This window comes from Rhinoraja longicauda, chromosome 2 (assembly GCF_053455715.1).
Source record: "Rhinoraja longicauda isolate Sanriku21f chromosome 2, sRhiLon1.1, whole genome shotgun sequence".
In the NCBI taxonomy this organism is placed as follows: domain Eukaryota; kingdom Metazoa; phylum Chordata; class Chondrichthyes; order Rajiformes; family Arhynchobatidae; genus Rhinoraja; species Rhinoraja longicauda.
In genome coordinates, this window is record NC_135954.1 from 29,955,039 (window position 1) to 29,969,496 (window position 14,458).

A 14,458-nucleotide genomic window follows, 5' to 3' on the forward strand; every position below is an offset into this window, starting at 1 on the left:
ACCTATAATAGTAGAATTGTTGTTGACGCATTGACCTTGAACAATGTCACGGATATCTAGACATGATATTTTTCCTTTAAATGTTTTGGAATTGGATTTAAGAACAGATGTCTCTTCTGTAATACTTGATAAATATGTAAATAGAGAACTACCTTCCAGATAATGTATGGGTTATATACTCATTTTAACAATTTGTGCTCATGAATAAGATATTTCATATAATCAAATACAGATGCAGATTTTGCCATTCACAAAAGTAGCATATTTGTGCTTATGCATGAGTGAAGACCACAGTATGTAGTATTTTGCTGTATTCCAAATGCACAGCAAATGGAGCTGTATTTAGTCTGTTCTTCTTTTTGAAATAAAGGTTGTATTCCACAGAATAAAACGAGGAACAAGAAACGGACTATCATGGCAAATTAAACTGCATCAGTGGAGGCAAAATATATACCATTATTTCATGTTAAGCTTAAACGTTGGCTTAGACCCCTTGCCTCCACAGATGTTGGGAGTTCTTCCAGCATTTCGTTTCTTGTCCAAATTCAAGCATCTGCAGTCTCTTTTGTCTTTAGCATAAATTGAGAATTTATGCATGAATTAGCTGTGATTTATTCTTTTATAAAATTGTCAATGATAAGCGATATATTAATGTAACTAATATTTTCAATGGCATTGGGCGACTAATTGTTGGTTCAAAGAAAAGGTGGAGAACAATATCTGAAGTTTTTTAATAGTTTTAATGATGTTCCAATTCGGTTTCATTGTGGTATGTAGAATAACTTTTTAATATGTGGCATATATATGACCTTTTTGCAACTATTTTATAGTTATATTGTTCTATATTTGCTTATTGCAGGTATAATGAGGTTTTGGAACATGGACTGCCAGATTGGCGACAGCCAGTTTTCTACTATCGTAGAGTGAGGAAGATGAGTAATGTGGAACTTTCATTGCTGCTTTTCATTATTCTGACTGTGGGCCATTATGCTGTGGTTTGGTCAATTTACTTTGAGAAGCAATTGGTAAGTTGATGTCAACGTAAAATGGATCATGCTGGTGTTGTAAAATTTTTAATATAGTTTTACTCGGCAGTATTAAGCTGAAAATGGTAGTTTTATCATATCATATATATACAGCCGGAAACAGGCCTTTTTCGGCCCTCCAAGTCCGTGCCGCCCAGTGATCCCCGCACATTAACACTATCCTACACCCACTAGGGACAATTTTCACATTTACCCAGCCAATTAACCTACATACCTGTACGTCTTTGGAGTGTGGGAGGAAACCGAAGATCTCAGAGAAAACCCACGCAGGTCACGGGGAGAACGTACAAACTCCTTACAGTGCAGCACCCGTAGTCAGGATCGAACCTGAGTCTCCGGCGCTGCATTCGCTGTAAAGCAGCAACTCTACCGCTGCGCTACCGTGCCGCCCGTGTTGTATTATCCAACAAGCTCTGGAAAATTTCCAGAAGTGTCTTGGCCCGAAATGTCACCTATCCATCCCGAAGGGTCTCGACCCGAAACGTCACCTATCCATGTTCTCCAGAGGTGCTGCCTGACCAGCTGATTACTCCAGCACTTTGTGTATTTTTCTGGAAATGTTCCCATTGTTAGAGAACATATAAAAAGTTTATATGTTTGTAATGTCACACAATGTCAAGAATGTTGTTAACAGTTGATGAATATTTTTATTTAAAGATTTCCTTAAGAATTTACCATACCATTGAAATCGAACAATTTGTAATAGGAATATACGTGCATTTAGAAGGATCCGAGAGTTGCCTGGGTATCTTGACATACTCGGTCCCCTCTTCAAGTTTACCAGCAATAGAAAAGTTCAATTAAGCTGTTTTAAATAGTGGTAACTTGTTTTAATGCTTGGTGTTGGATAAATTTTAAGAGAATTTCAGAATAGTAGTCAACATACACGCATGAATGTTTATCTTGATCACCCATTGATTTTTAAAAATAGTTATTAATCGGCATCCGAGTGGCAAAATCACAGTTTTACACCCTTTTGCAAATACGATTTGATCTCATGCTTTATTATCTGTTAATGCTGATAACTCTTAAAACTGAACAAGTCGTGATAGTTGTTGTGGGTTTGAGTCAATTTCATACAGCATGAAAACAGGCCCTTTTGGCCCAATTTTTTCATAGTGTTCCATGTGGCCCATATCCTTCTAAAACTTGCATGTCCATGTACCTCTCCAAATATATTAAATGTTGTAATTGTACCCACGTCTACTACTTCCTCTGGCAGCTTGTTGCCTATACCCAACATCCTCTGTGTGGAATCTTTCAGGTTCATTTTAATTACTCCCTCTTGTCTTAAAGCTATGCCCTCCAGTTTCCAGGCTGATTCCCTTACCCTGGAAAAAGGACTGTGGATATCAACTGATCTCTGCCTCGTAATTTTATAAATCTCAGATCACCTGTCGGTCTCCTTCAGTCCAGGGAAAACAGTACCAGCTCTGTCTTTGACTCTTAAGTGTACACCTTCATCCTGCATATGTTGTACTCTCATGGGATTTGCTGGATCCCAGCTGCATATGCCTGATATATGCCTCATTTTTCTTGAGCAAGGTCAACCTTGCCTTTCACTCCAACAGGAACATGTTGGCCCTTAACTCTCCCTATTTCACTAATGGAAGCCTTCCACTTGCCAGATGTTCCTTTACCTGCAAACAGCTTCTCCCATTTAACCTTTTGCAAGATCCTGTCTAATGCCTTCAAATGTTGCCTTATCCCAATTTAGGACTTTAACTTTCCTTAACTATTTAAATACTAATAGAATTAGAGTCACTGGTCCCAAAGTGCATCACCACTCCTCTTCTCTCCCCCCCCCCCCCCCACTTCCCCCACTTGCGCAGCTTCAATTAGATAGTCATACAGTCTGGAAGCAGACCCTTCGGCCCAACCTGTCCATGCTGACCAAGACGGGTATAATTCCTATAATTCCCGAGGGGATGCTGAATGCTAACGTCCTCTCTAGTGGGGCCACCAATTTTGCTTGAGGACACACTCAAATCTTTCTCCATCTGTATCCTTGGAGCTACTGCTGCCCCAGTCAATATTAGGACAGTTAATATTACAGCTATTACAGCTCTCTTATTCTTACAACTAACTACGATTTCCTACATATTTGATACTTGCTACTACCATTATGGGGCTAATAAAACAATCCAATCGAACTGCTCACCTCTCAATTCTATCCATATATCCTCAATGGACGATCCTCCAGTCTTGCCCATCCCCCAATCTTGTCCTGTCCTACTAAAATATCCCAGGCCATTAAGCAAAGTGAACTGAATAATTTTAACTTCTAGATGACATTTATGTGGAAGTGTACGTGGTTGTCAGAGGTGATCTTTAATCATTTGTGAAGCTGAATTTGATATGACAGCAAATTATTCTGGATTTCCTTTGGTGCAAAACCACATTTTTACAAAGAAGTGGTTGATATTTCTATTCGGATACATTAAGAGGTAGTCGGCAAATAACTTTGTGGTCAGCTGCCGCTGGGACTGTAAAATGGTGCCAAATGGCACCTCTTGCATCTGGACTCGGTGGGCTGCTCAGTGCATACTGCACTAACTGGGGTGATTGTGCTTATGTACGTGGATAGTCTTGCGGATCTGTATACAAAAAATGTATTTCACTGTACCTGGTACGCGTGACAATAAAGAAACCATTGACCTCAACTCATTTTGCAGTCACTTGCAACCTTATTTTTCCTTCATTTTCAGGATGACCTACTAAGCAAAAAGAAGCGAGAGAAAAAGAAGAAAACGAGTGGTAAGACTGCAGATGAAGGAAAAGCTGGCGTTCCTGAGAAAAATGAGAGGTAGCTTGATATAGTCCAATTCTAAAATTTGACTGTCATGTTATTGTATGACTTAATATTAGTTATTTGTAACTGAAATTAAAGACTAAAGATAAATATGTATCTATTTCAGTGCTTTTCAGGTGTTCTGATATCATCTCTGGAGTTGTGACTATAATAGTTTTGGGTAATTTTATATAGATGATCTTGGTAAATTAGAATATTGATTGACAAAAACCCTTCTGGTTAGTATCATTTTCACCTTGTCTTTATCGTGACTTATCCTTGTCACATTATTCTCCATATGGCAGATCTCCTCAGGTGCTGTGTTAGATGTTCTGTTTTCATTTACGAGGATGTTGCTAGGACTGGAGGGTCTGAGCTATAGGAAGAGGTTGAGTAGACTGGGACTCTATTCCTTGGAGCACAGCAGGATGAGGGGTGATCTTATAGATGTGTATAAAATCATGAGAGGAGTAGATCGGGTAGTTGCACAGTCTCTTGCCCAGAGTAGGCGAATCGAGGACATAGGTTTAAGGTGAATGGGAAAAGTTTTAATAGGAATCTGAGGGGTAATTTTTTCACACAAAGGGTGGTGGGCGTATGGAACAAGTTACCAGAGGAGGTAGTTGAGGCAAGCACTATCCCAACATTTAAGAAACAGTTAGACAGGTACATGGATAGGATAAGTTTGGAGCGATGCAGGCCAAACGTGGGCAGGTGGGACTTGTGTAGCTGGGACATGTTGGCCGGTGTGGGTGAGTTGGGCCGAAGGTCCTGTTTCCAAACTATCACTCTATGACTCTATGTAATTAAGATCATAAGATATAAAATACAAAATTGTGAAATTAGAAATGTCTATTAAGAGATACACTGGTGTTACTTCACTGAGCCCCTACTTTGTTATAATGGCCTTGGTCCTGGAGTTTGAACATGCCCAGGTACATACTCTACATATTTTATAAAGGTCAACTAGTTTGTCTTACTCAAGAATGAGTGACTAATGAGGACATCTGGAGGACTTGACATTAATGTCTCGAATGTCAAGGGTGAATGTTTAGAGACTCTCTTGTTGAAAATTAGTATAGTTTATGTGATGTAGTTGGTACAAGCCATTTTACACCCTGTGCTGAATGCTTTTTTTAGATCTTGCTACTTGGATTGATTCTTTTTCTGAGATGTGAATGGAATTGAAAATAATGCAAATCATCGACAGTTTCACATTCAAAGTTATGATGGACAATTTTCTCCATTATTGAATAGGACTGCACAACATTAACATAACGAAAAAAGTGTTTGTTGTGTGCACTAACATTACTGTGAGAAAACATGCCAAGGCTGTTCAAAAGGACCCAAAGTGCTGTGCTGGAGTAACTCAGCATGTCAGGCAGCATCTCTGGAGAACATGGATAGGTAATGTTTTGGATCAAGACCTGTCTTCAGGCAGAGTATGAAGAAGGGTCTTGACATGAAACATTACCTATCCATGTTCTCCAATGATGCTGCCTGACTTCCTGAGTTACACCAGCACTTTGTCCTTTTGTGTATTAACCAGCATCTGCAGTTCCTTGTTTCTACTAAAGTTGTTCAATATAACCATTGGTGCCTAATGAGATCTTTATATATACATTCACTATATCATTGAATAATGAACACTGTTGCCTAAAAACATGAAGTGAATCAAAAGTGACCATAAGGAGACGGCGGAAAGCTTGGTTGAAAGGGTAGAATAAGGGGAAGGATTCCCCGAGTATGGGATCTACCAGAATTTGGAGATTTCCATTGGAACTGAATCTGTGAATTTGGACCAAAGCTGGAATAGAATTGGGCTTGGGAGTGATGCTGCCTGTATTTCTATCCAGAAGTGTTTTCTGTTGAATTTATTCAACCTTTGCAACATTCAAACACAATCCCTCAAATGTTATGCATATATATGGTGATCCTCAGAAAAAAACAGTTTGTAAAATGAACATATTGTAGGATTATTTGAATTATTTGAAATCTTCTTAATGCGGCCACATTAAATTTGGTGTTGATGCTTGGTTCTCATCTATCATTCATGCTGTCAGGGTCAGACCTGTACAGGTCTCTGAATAAAGATTGGCCATGTGATCTTTTGCATAGTAGAATATGCAGGGTGAGCAGCTGCTTTGATAACTGATGGATTTTTCTTTCCCAGATTAAAACTACATAGGATTTTTTTAAATGTTCTATAGATAAAAAAAAACTTTTTTAAATGAAGAAAAACACCATTCCCAAGACACTGAAATGCTGTGCATTATGAATTTTGAAATTGGTTGTCAATAGAAAAATGTGTAAATTGATCATCTGTTTAGGAGAATAAAACTTGTCTTTATACTGCTTTTTATCAGAGGCACAATCAGATTTCTTAAATTTAAAGCAATTCCTAAGATAGGTACAGAAAATTAGATCAATGGCCATTGTGAATGTGTGTGGGATTTGCTCATGCATGCACACACATCATGCAGAAGCATGCACACACATCATGCAGAAGCATGCAATGAGAGGGGAAAAACTAGTGTGGTTGCACACTTAACAAAAAAAAATCAACGTTACAGATTTGAATGAGACAGCCCACACTGTTCCAGCACTTGTTGTTCCATACCCAATTTTGCACTTTTCAATTTCCTCTATTCATCCTCATTCAATGCTTTTATGGTCTTGGCACATCTCTGCCTTTTCTACTCCACCCCTGCTTGCTCAACCCCCAACCCATATTGTGGGGCCATGGCTACACTGCGCTGCCCACTTGACCATCTTCCTCCTGCTTGGTCACCAGCCACCAATTCCCCCACGAACATGAACCAGACAGTTTGGACTTTCTTCTTCTTGTTTTTTTTAATCTGTCCTGCATGCTGGGTTTTGTACTCTTGCATTCATGCTCACACTCTCGCATGCCCGCACAACCCCTCACTTTTGCATTTGCATCCCACGTGTCTGCACATGCCCCTTCCTCTGATTTGTCTGCTCTTGACTCTCACCCTCAGCTTTCCCTCCCTCGCCCTTCCACCGTCCTCCTGCCTGCTCATATTCTTTCTGGTACCCTTTCCCACTTTCCAGAGAGTAGGTAAAAAAAATCCTTTAAATACTATGCAGTTCCATATTGAAAATCGATACTTTCATTCAGTGTAGGAAAGAGCTGCAGATGCTGGTTTAAATCGAAGATAGACACAAAATACTGGAGAAACTCAGCGGGACAGGCAGCATCTCTGGAGAGAAGGAATGGGTGACATTTCGGGTCGAGACCCTTCTTCAGACTGAAGAAGGAATGGGTGATGTTTCGGGTCGGGATCCTTCTTCAGACTGAAGAAGGGTCTCGACCCGAAACGTCACCCATTCCTTCTCTCCAGAGATGCTGCCTGTCCAGCTGAGTTAATCCAGCATTTTGTCTACTTTCATTCAGTGGTTCTGGTAGCCTGTGAGGTGAAAATCTCTTCTTCAATTGCTGTCGCTGATAATTTTTTTCTCTAAGTCTGTGTTTGTGACGAATGGGCCAGTAAAATGGAAAATCCCAACCTGTCCCAAAGTCTTGCATTGAACTTTCACTTTGGGTTTGCACAATCTGTATTTTATTTAATTCTTACCTATTACCGTGGGCGGCACGGTGGCGGAGCGGTAGAGTTGCTGCCTTGCAGCGAATGCAGCGTCAGAGATACGGGTTCAATCCCGACTACAGGTGCTGTCTGTACGGAGTTTATACGTTCTCCCCGTGACCTGTGTGGGTTTTCTCCGAGATCTTCGGTTTCCTCCCACACTCCAAAGACGTACAGGTTTGTAGGTTAATTGGCTTGGTAAATGTAAAAATTGTTCCTAGTGGGTATAGGATAGTGTTAATATGCAGGAATTGCTGGGCGGTGTGGACCCGGTGGGCCGAAAGGGCCTGTTTCTGCGCTGTATCTCTAAACTAAATCTAAACTATTTGCAGATCTATTGTGAAGCCTCAATGGCAGGACCTGTTGCCGTGCAAGATCGGAATCTGTTTTTATTTCATTCTGAAATCATTACCACAGTGCTATCAGGTAAGAAAAGAAACGCACAATGCTGTGAGATCTATATTTAAATAATCGTGGATAAAGTAGTGCACAGATTCCCTAACACATTCTGATTTTTATACCACCTCCCACCCTGCCTCTTGCAAAGATGCTATCCCTTGCTCTCAATTTTCCATCTTCATTGCATTCACTCACAAGATTTGGCTTTCCATGCTTGGATATCCAAGATATCTTTCTTTAGAGATTGTTGCTTCCCCCAACTCTCCACATCCGTAACCACCTCCATGTAAGCCCTGACAAAGTATTTAGGCAGCTGTGTCAACAACTGTATGACCAAAGAACTAGAATTCTCTCACAGTGTTGTGCCGACCTCCTTGGGATTCTTTGTGCTCTCCACTCTCAATGCAGCCCTCATTAAATCTAACTTGATTACTCCTTGTCACTCCTTAATATTTTAATTTTAGATTATTTAGCTCCCATGGTGTAGCCTGGAAACTATCTGAATTTAACAGCACCTTTAACAATATCCTTTTCTGTAAATCTAGTTTTAAAATGTGGAATTTGTTTGCAAATAATTAAACACTTCATTAGAACTCTGCCTCAGTTGCTGAGCTCTAATTATTTTTATATTGCGCTCCTATTTTTTTTCTGTTTTGAGTAATTCCATACTTTGGCAAAAAGAGCTGAGTATTGTGTTGTGTACTTTCATGGTGAAATATATTCTATAATGCCTGATGGTACCTCCTGTCAAATGTGTTTTGCAGCTAGTTTAACATTGACCTTCAAAGACACTCTTGCCACCTGTTCTGAAATTTGGATCTTGTATATCTGGCAGCAGCCTGATGTGAGCTAAACCTGTCATTGTGATGCCTTGGTTTTTAAAAAATTCTCCTGTCGTATGGTCATGATTGATTCAGCAAATTACTGGCAGGTGTATGAAATTCGCCACCTGGAACAAAGTGACTGAAAACTGCATACAGCTATTTTTGGTGACTATTTTAATTTGCTTTTTAAAAAAGAGAGTCTTGTTTTCGATTTAAAAGCAAAAAGCTGCAGATGCTGGAAATCTGGAATAAAACAGAAGATGCTGTAATACTTTGATCAGACAGCAACTGTGGAGGAAGAATATTTTGGGTTATTTTAAAAATATGTTTGTGCCTCAGTTCCATACAGGTGAATTTCATGTACCTGACAAATATTTTGAATTTGTTGAAAAACACAAGAAAGAAGCCTTTTAACCCAGGTCTTCCCAATGATAGTCTTAGCTTACATTAACTTGTCTTATTAGATGAAAGGTTGACCTAAAGCATTAACACTTTCCCTCTGTACAAATGTTACTTGACCAGCTGAATCTTTGCTGTGTTGTCTGATTTACCTGTCTCTGCTTCCTACCCAGAAATTAATGTAACATTTTCATTAAGCAGAAGCCAGTTATCCAAAAATCTGTAAATGTCAGTATTAGGAAAATAATCTATTACATAACCAAACAGCAACGGAAAGTTATGATCAAACTGTGCAGCTTCATAGTCGCATAACAACTTGGGGCAACTGGCTCCAAACACTGAGAACTATGTGTTTCTGTCTGAATATCTGTATAGGGGAGACCTGGGTAGACACAAAATGCTGGAGTAACTCAGCAGGACAGGCAGCATCTCTGGAGAGAAGGAATGGGTGACGTTTCGGGTCGAGACCCTTCTTTAGACTCTTCTGTAGTTCTTTCCTACACAGTAGAAACTTGGAATGTTGTCCTTGAATGCAGGTCATTGTGAAAGACTTTTAATGGTCTACTATATAAAGAGTTAATAAACAATAATTTTACAGTAAATACAGAAACTTTGTTGGATTTAGGACATGAATCTGGAAGTTGTATTTCTCTCTGATGATCAGTGGATGCCTATGACTTCTAAGGAGGGAGCAAATTTAATCCGCTCTGCGGATCTTAATAGATGAACTATTACTGCCTTTTTTCACCTTATCTTTATTGACTTAACAGGTGGAAATATGTTAGTTAAAGCAGCTTCATTGTCTTACACTTTGCATTTATGTTCATTAATTGAAATTGAGTTGCTGTTCACTCCATAATTTGTTATAAATAACTCATCTTTTTGAAGGTTAATCTTCAATAAAAATCATAAATAGATTACATGGGTAAACTAGCAAGAAATATAAAAACAATGAGTGTATATAAAAACACTAAAGAGGTTCTATGGAAATAGGAAGAATGGCACAAATATTAGATGAGTCTGGAGAATTAACATAAATAAAAGTTTTGTAATGACTGAACAACTCTTTTGTATCTGGTAGATGGCAATAATGCCATCTCTACAATTTAAAAAGAATCACGGAACAAAAGGAGGAGGAATCCAAGAGATATTGCTATCGTTAGAGAAAATGTACCTGGCAAACAAATGTGAATAAAGGATAGCAAGTTGGCTGAACCTGATTGCAGAGATAATATGGGCCTGATGGCACAGTGGCAGAGTTACTGCCTTACAGCGCCAGGGACCCAGGTTTAATCCTGATTACGGGTGCTTGTCTGTACGGAGTTTCTACGTTCTCCCCATGACCTGCGTGGGTTTTCTCCGAGATTTTCGGTTTCCTCCCGCACTCCAAAGGCGCACAGGTTTGTAAGTTAATTGGCTTGGTATAAATGTAAAGTTGTCCCTAGTATGTAGGAAAATGTTAGTGTGCAGGGATCAATGGTCGGCACGGACACGGTAGGCCGAAGGGCCCGTTTACGCGCTGTGTCTAAACTAGTTCTGCACATATTTTTGTAATGAAAATGAGATATAATGTGATTTTGATTTGAGGAACGCTATTTGTATTATGTGGGCAAGATTGGTTATAACACAATTTCTATTGAGAGCTAGGGAACCACTTAAAGGCTGCTTTGCAAATTGGCAAGCAGATAAAACACTCCCTTTGAATAAAACTGTCCAGGAAAAAAAAGTTCACTGCAAGTTTGCATTGAAATTGACAAGAATTGCTTCTATTGACACCTTTGCAATGATACTCTGTTAAACAATGTAACATACAGTCTTTAGTATTTTCAGTGTGCAGTAAATTTGTAGCTATTAAAAGGAGCTTTATTTTTTAAATCCCGTAGGAGAAATAACTTTTTTTTACTGCAAGTCTGAAACATTCTAGCCCCGAATGCTCTTTATCCCCATTTACACAATTATTTTTATAACATGATTTTCTTTAACACGAGGTTTCTTAAGAACGTTAGTGGCTAGAGAGGGTCAGACTTGCAATAACAAAGTTACTTTTCTCAGAGCATAGCTCAAGCCCAGAAATATTCTGGCAAGTATGAGGTGTTGGGGAGCAAAGTATATAGTTAATGGCAGACCCTGAATAAGCCTGATGTAGAGAGGAAATCTTCCTTTTGTACTTGAGCATTCCTGGATACAGTCTCATCAGTTTGTTTTTTTGTTTTGAATCCTTTTAACCTATTGGTTAAATTATTGGTATGAGGAAACCAGAGACTGCAGATGCTGGTTTACAAAATAGACTCAAAGTGCTGGAGTAACTCAGCGGGTCGGGCAGCATCTCTGAAGAAGTTTAATTAGTAACTTTACAGGAAAGGATTCTTTGATCATTAATGTAATGGAATTTCATAATTAGTTTGAAATTGAGGTTAGGTCTGATCCTAGGGTCTTTAAATTTCAAGTTAATTTGGAGGCAAGAGACATATTGGCTGAGGTAGATTTCAGAATTCGATTAGAGGATAAGCAATGGCAAATAAAAAAAAATCAGTGATTATTTCTTTATGTAATTCCCTTAAGGAATTAAAAACCACAGAAGTAGCTAATTAGAGAAAAATGGTCAAGTGACAGGAGCAGCCTTATTAAGAATGAAATCATTTCAATGATAAGTCAGCACTTTCCAACCTTTTCATTGCCACGACCCCCGGAATATTTGTTATCCCACAATGCCACAAGCAAAATATGATAAGTATGTGTTGCAATGGCCTATTGAGTTTTTATACTGTAAGTGGATTATTTTGACACCCCACTGAACAGGAAAATGCCATTGACAGTAAATCATTGATCCTAGATGTGAAAATTTAAATAAAAAGAGTATAATCGTATTAAAGATCTTTGTGATCTCAGATTGGTTGTAACCCGAAGATTGGAAACTGCTGATGGAATGAGATGCAAGCAGACATTGAAGAATACATGGATATAATTGAGAGACTTAGTTCTGAGTTAAAATTGCAATGTGGTTCAATTCAGTGCATAATGCAGAGATGGGTTTGTTTAATATTTATAATTTTAATGAGTGAATTTTCTTGACGAAACAGTGAATTTCATATGTGTTCAGTTAAGATTTTTCAAAAGTATATCAGAATTAAAAAGAAGCTGTCACATTTTAGAATTAGTCAGAATTATTCATCATTGAAATTGGTCCTTCAGCCCATCTTGTCCACGCCGAATATGATGCATATTTACACTAATCCCATTTGCCCATGTTGGGCCCGTAACCATCTACTTCTTTCCTATCCAAGTAATCCAATTAGCTATGAATAATGAGCCAGATTTAGTTAATAACATATAGTGCATGAACAGCACCAGTAACTATTTCAAGGGCTGAGAGTAAAAGCCGTGGACAAGGTAAAGCTGAAACAAAATGAGTGCAAAAACGTAAAAGCTAACAAATTATGGTGACTGAGAGATTCAAAGAACACAAAACGACAATTATTGTTGGCGTTAACAAAAGACACTTGTAATTGATTTAAAAAAAAATTACAATTGGGGAAGAGAGCAATGCAAATCCTTATAACTGATATTGTAAATTACAAAAAAAGTTAATCTGAATAATTAGCATTATCAATTACTGTAGAGAACTTACCAAAATGAATGTGACAAAAATAAATAAAAGTAATAAAGAAAACAAGCCCAGTAAGAATAAACACTTTTCCAGGAGCAGATTCTGGCCCAGTGTTGTGGTTGATTTGCAAACGATGGATTAGAAAATTGTGTAAGTGATGCCTTGAAGTTGAGAAACCAGGAAATTATAACATAACACCTGTTGTCGGGGATTTACTAGAATCTAGAGTTAAGAATATTTATAGCCAATATGAATTTGTGATGGGTAGATTTTGTCCGATGAACCTTCTTGGTGAAGACTTGGTGAAGACTTGATTTAAGTAAACAACATGCTAATGTTGCGATTCTTCAATTTGGCTAACACTCCTACCCTCTCTCTCTTCTGCTCTACCCAGGTGCGTACCTTTCTTTCCATTCTCTTTCTTCCACCCCCTCCAACTCTGTGTCATCCATTTCCTTTCCACTCCACTATCTCCTTTTGCTCATCATTCACCAATATCCCCTCCAGGTATTTCCCTCAACATCTGCAGCTATTATTTGTCCTCTTCATTTTTCTCCAGCTGTTGACAATCTCCACCCTTCTCTCATCCACCCAATTCATCTGCAAATCAACTGTTACTTACACAGATCCACCTACCATTGGCCAGCGGGTCAGGCAGTCTGGAGAAAAGGAATAGGTGACGTTTCGGTTCCAAATTGTGGATGGATTTTCTTGTAGGCACGTGTGAGGTTTGATATCAAAAGGCTAGAGTTTTTTTCAGTTATGAAAAGATGGGAACATTGTATGTCGCAAAGAAGCTAGTGATTTGAAGCCACTATTGTAAAAGTAATTGACAGGTAGAGAAGGGTCTAAAAGGCTAAAGGGATGCTGGCCTTTATATCCCCAGCATTGAGAACCAGAAGTTAGACGTCGAGCTTTAGCAGCAGGAAACTTTGGTTAGTCTACATAATTCGTAAATGGCTTTCTCCTATTGGACCCTGAATGAATAATGCCATCACAATACATGCCGAAAAGAGTGGTATGCACAAAGAGTGGATGGGTTTTAAAAATCAGTAAATTATAGCCACAAACAAGAACATAGAATGAGATTAAGGAACCTCTAAACATAAAATGGATTGAGCGAGCATTTACCTATATGCAGAGAGAGGTCCCCTGAAGGCCGACAGAAGTCATGGTGGGGAATAAACAATTGCTAGAGATCTTAAACAGTTGATGTGGTTTCACAAGCAATTTACAAGGATGTTGTCAGGACTGGAGGGTCTGAGCTATAGGGAGAGGTTAAATAGGCTGGGACTTTGTCCACTCGAGGAGCTAGTGGTCAAACAATACAATCACGACTTCAGTGAAAGAACCAGCAAGGAAACAGAAGAAATGTCCAGAAGTAAAGTTCTTGGACATTATGAATCGCTCAGCAAGAATGATATATGGACACGATTGTCTAGACTTGCCTTTCAAGCAAGAAAACGCCAGCATGCCAAGTAACCGTTGCATTGCTAAGCAATGCATCCAGAGCTTCAAAAGCAAGTTTGGCAAGAATGAGAAGTTTTATGATGAATATATATCTTTCCTCACAGAAATGATTACCAATGGTTATGCTGAAAGGGTACCAGTGGACCAGTTGAATCGAAGTGATGGAGAACTCTGGTACATCCCGAGTTGTATCACTCAAAGAAAGGAACTTTAAGGGTGGTCTTTGACTGTGGTGCAGTCTTTAAAGGAACATCACTTCACTGCCAACTGCTGCAGGGTCCAGACCTAACCAACTCACTCATTAGAGTTCTCAT

The 14,458-nt window shown here is 38.9% G+C and overlaps 1 protein-coding gene across 2 annotated transcripts in view; it reads left to right on the top strand.

The window, feature by feature from the left end:
- The window catches only part of dnajc1 (DnaJ (Hsp40) homolog, subfamily C, member 1), a 98,033-nt gene that overhangs the window by 41,650 nt on the left and 41,925 nt on the right, over nt 1–14,458 (top strand). For both annotated transcript variants that reach the window (XM_078427710.1, XM_078427702.1), the window contains exons 4-6: nt 860–1,025; nt 3,755–3,852; nt 7,778–7,871. In XM_078427710.1, the coding sequence (XP_078283836.1) occupies nt 860–1,025; nt 3,755–3,852; nt 7,778–7,871 (358 nt within the window). The remainder of the gene's footprint in view (nt 1–859; nt 1,026–3,754; nt 3,853–7,777; nt 7,872–14,458) is intronic.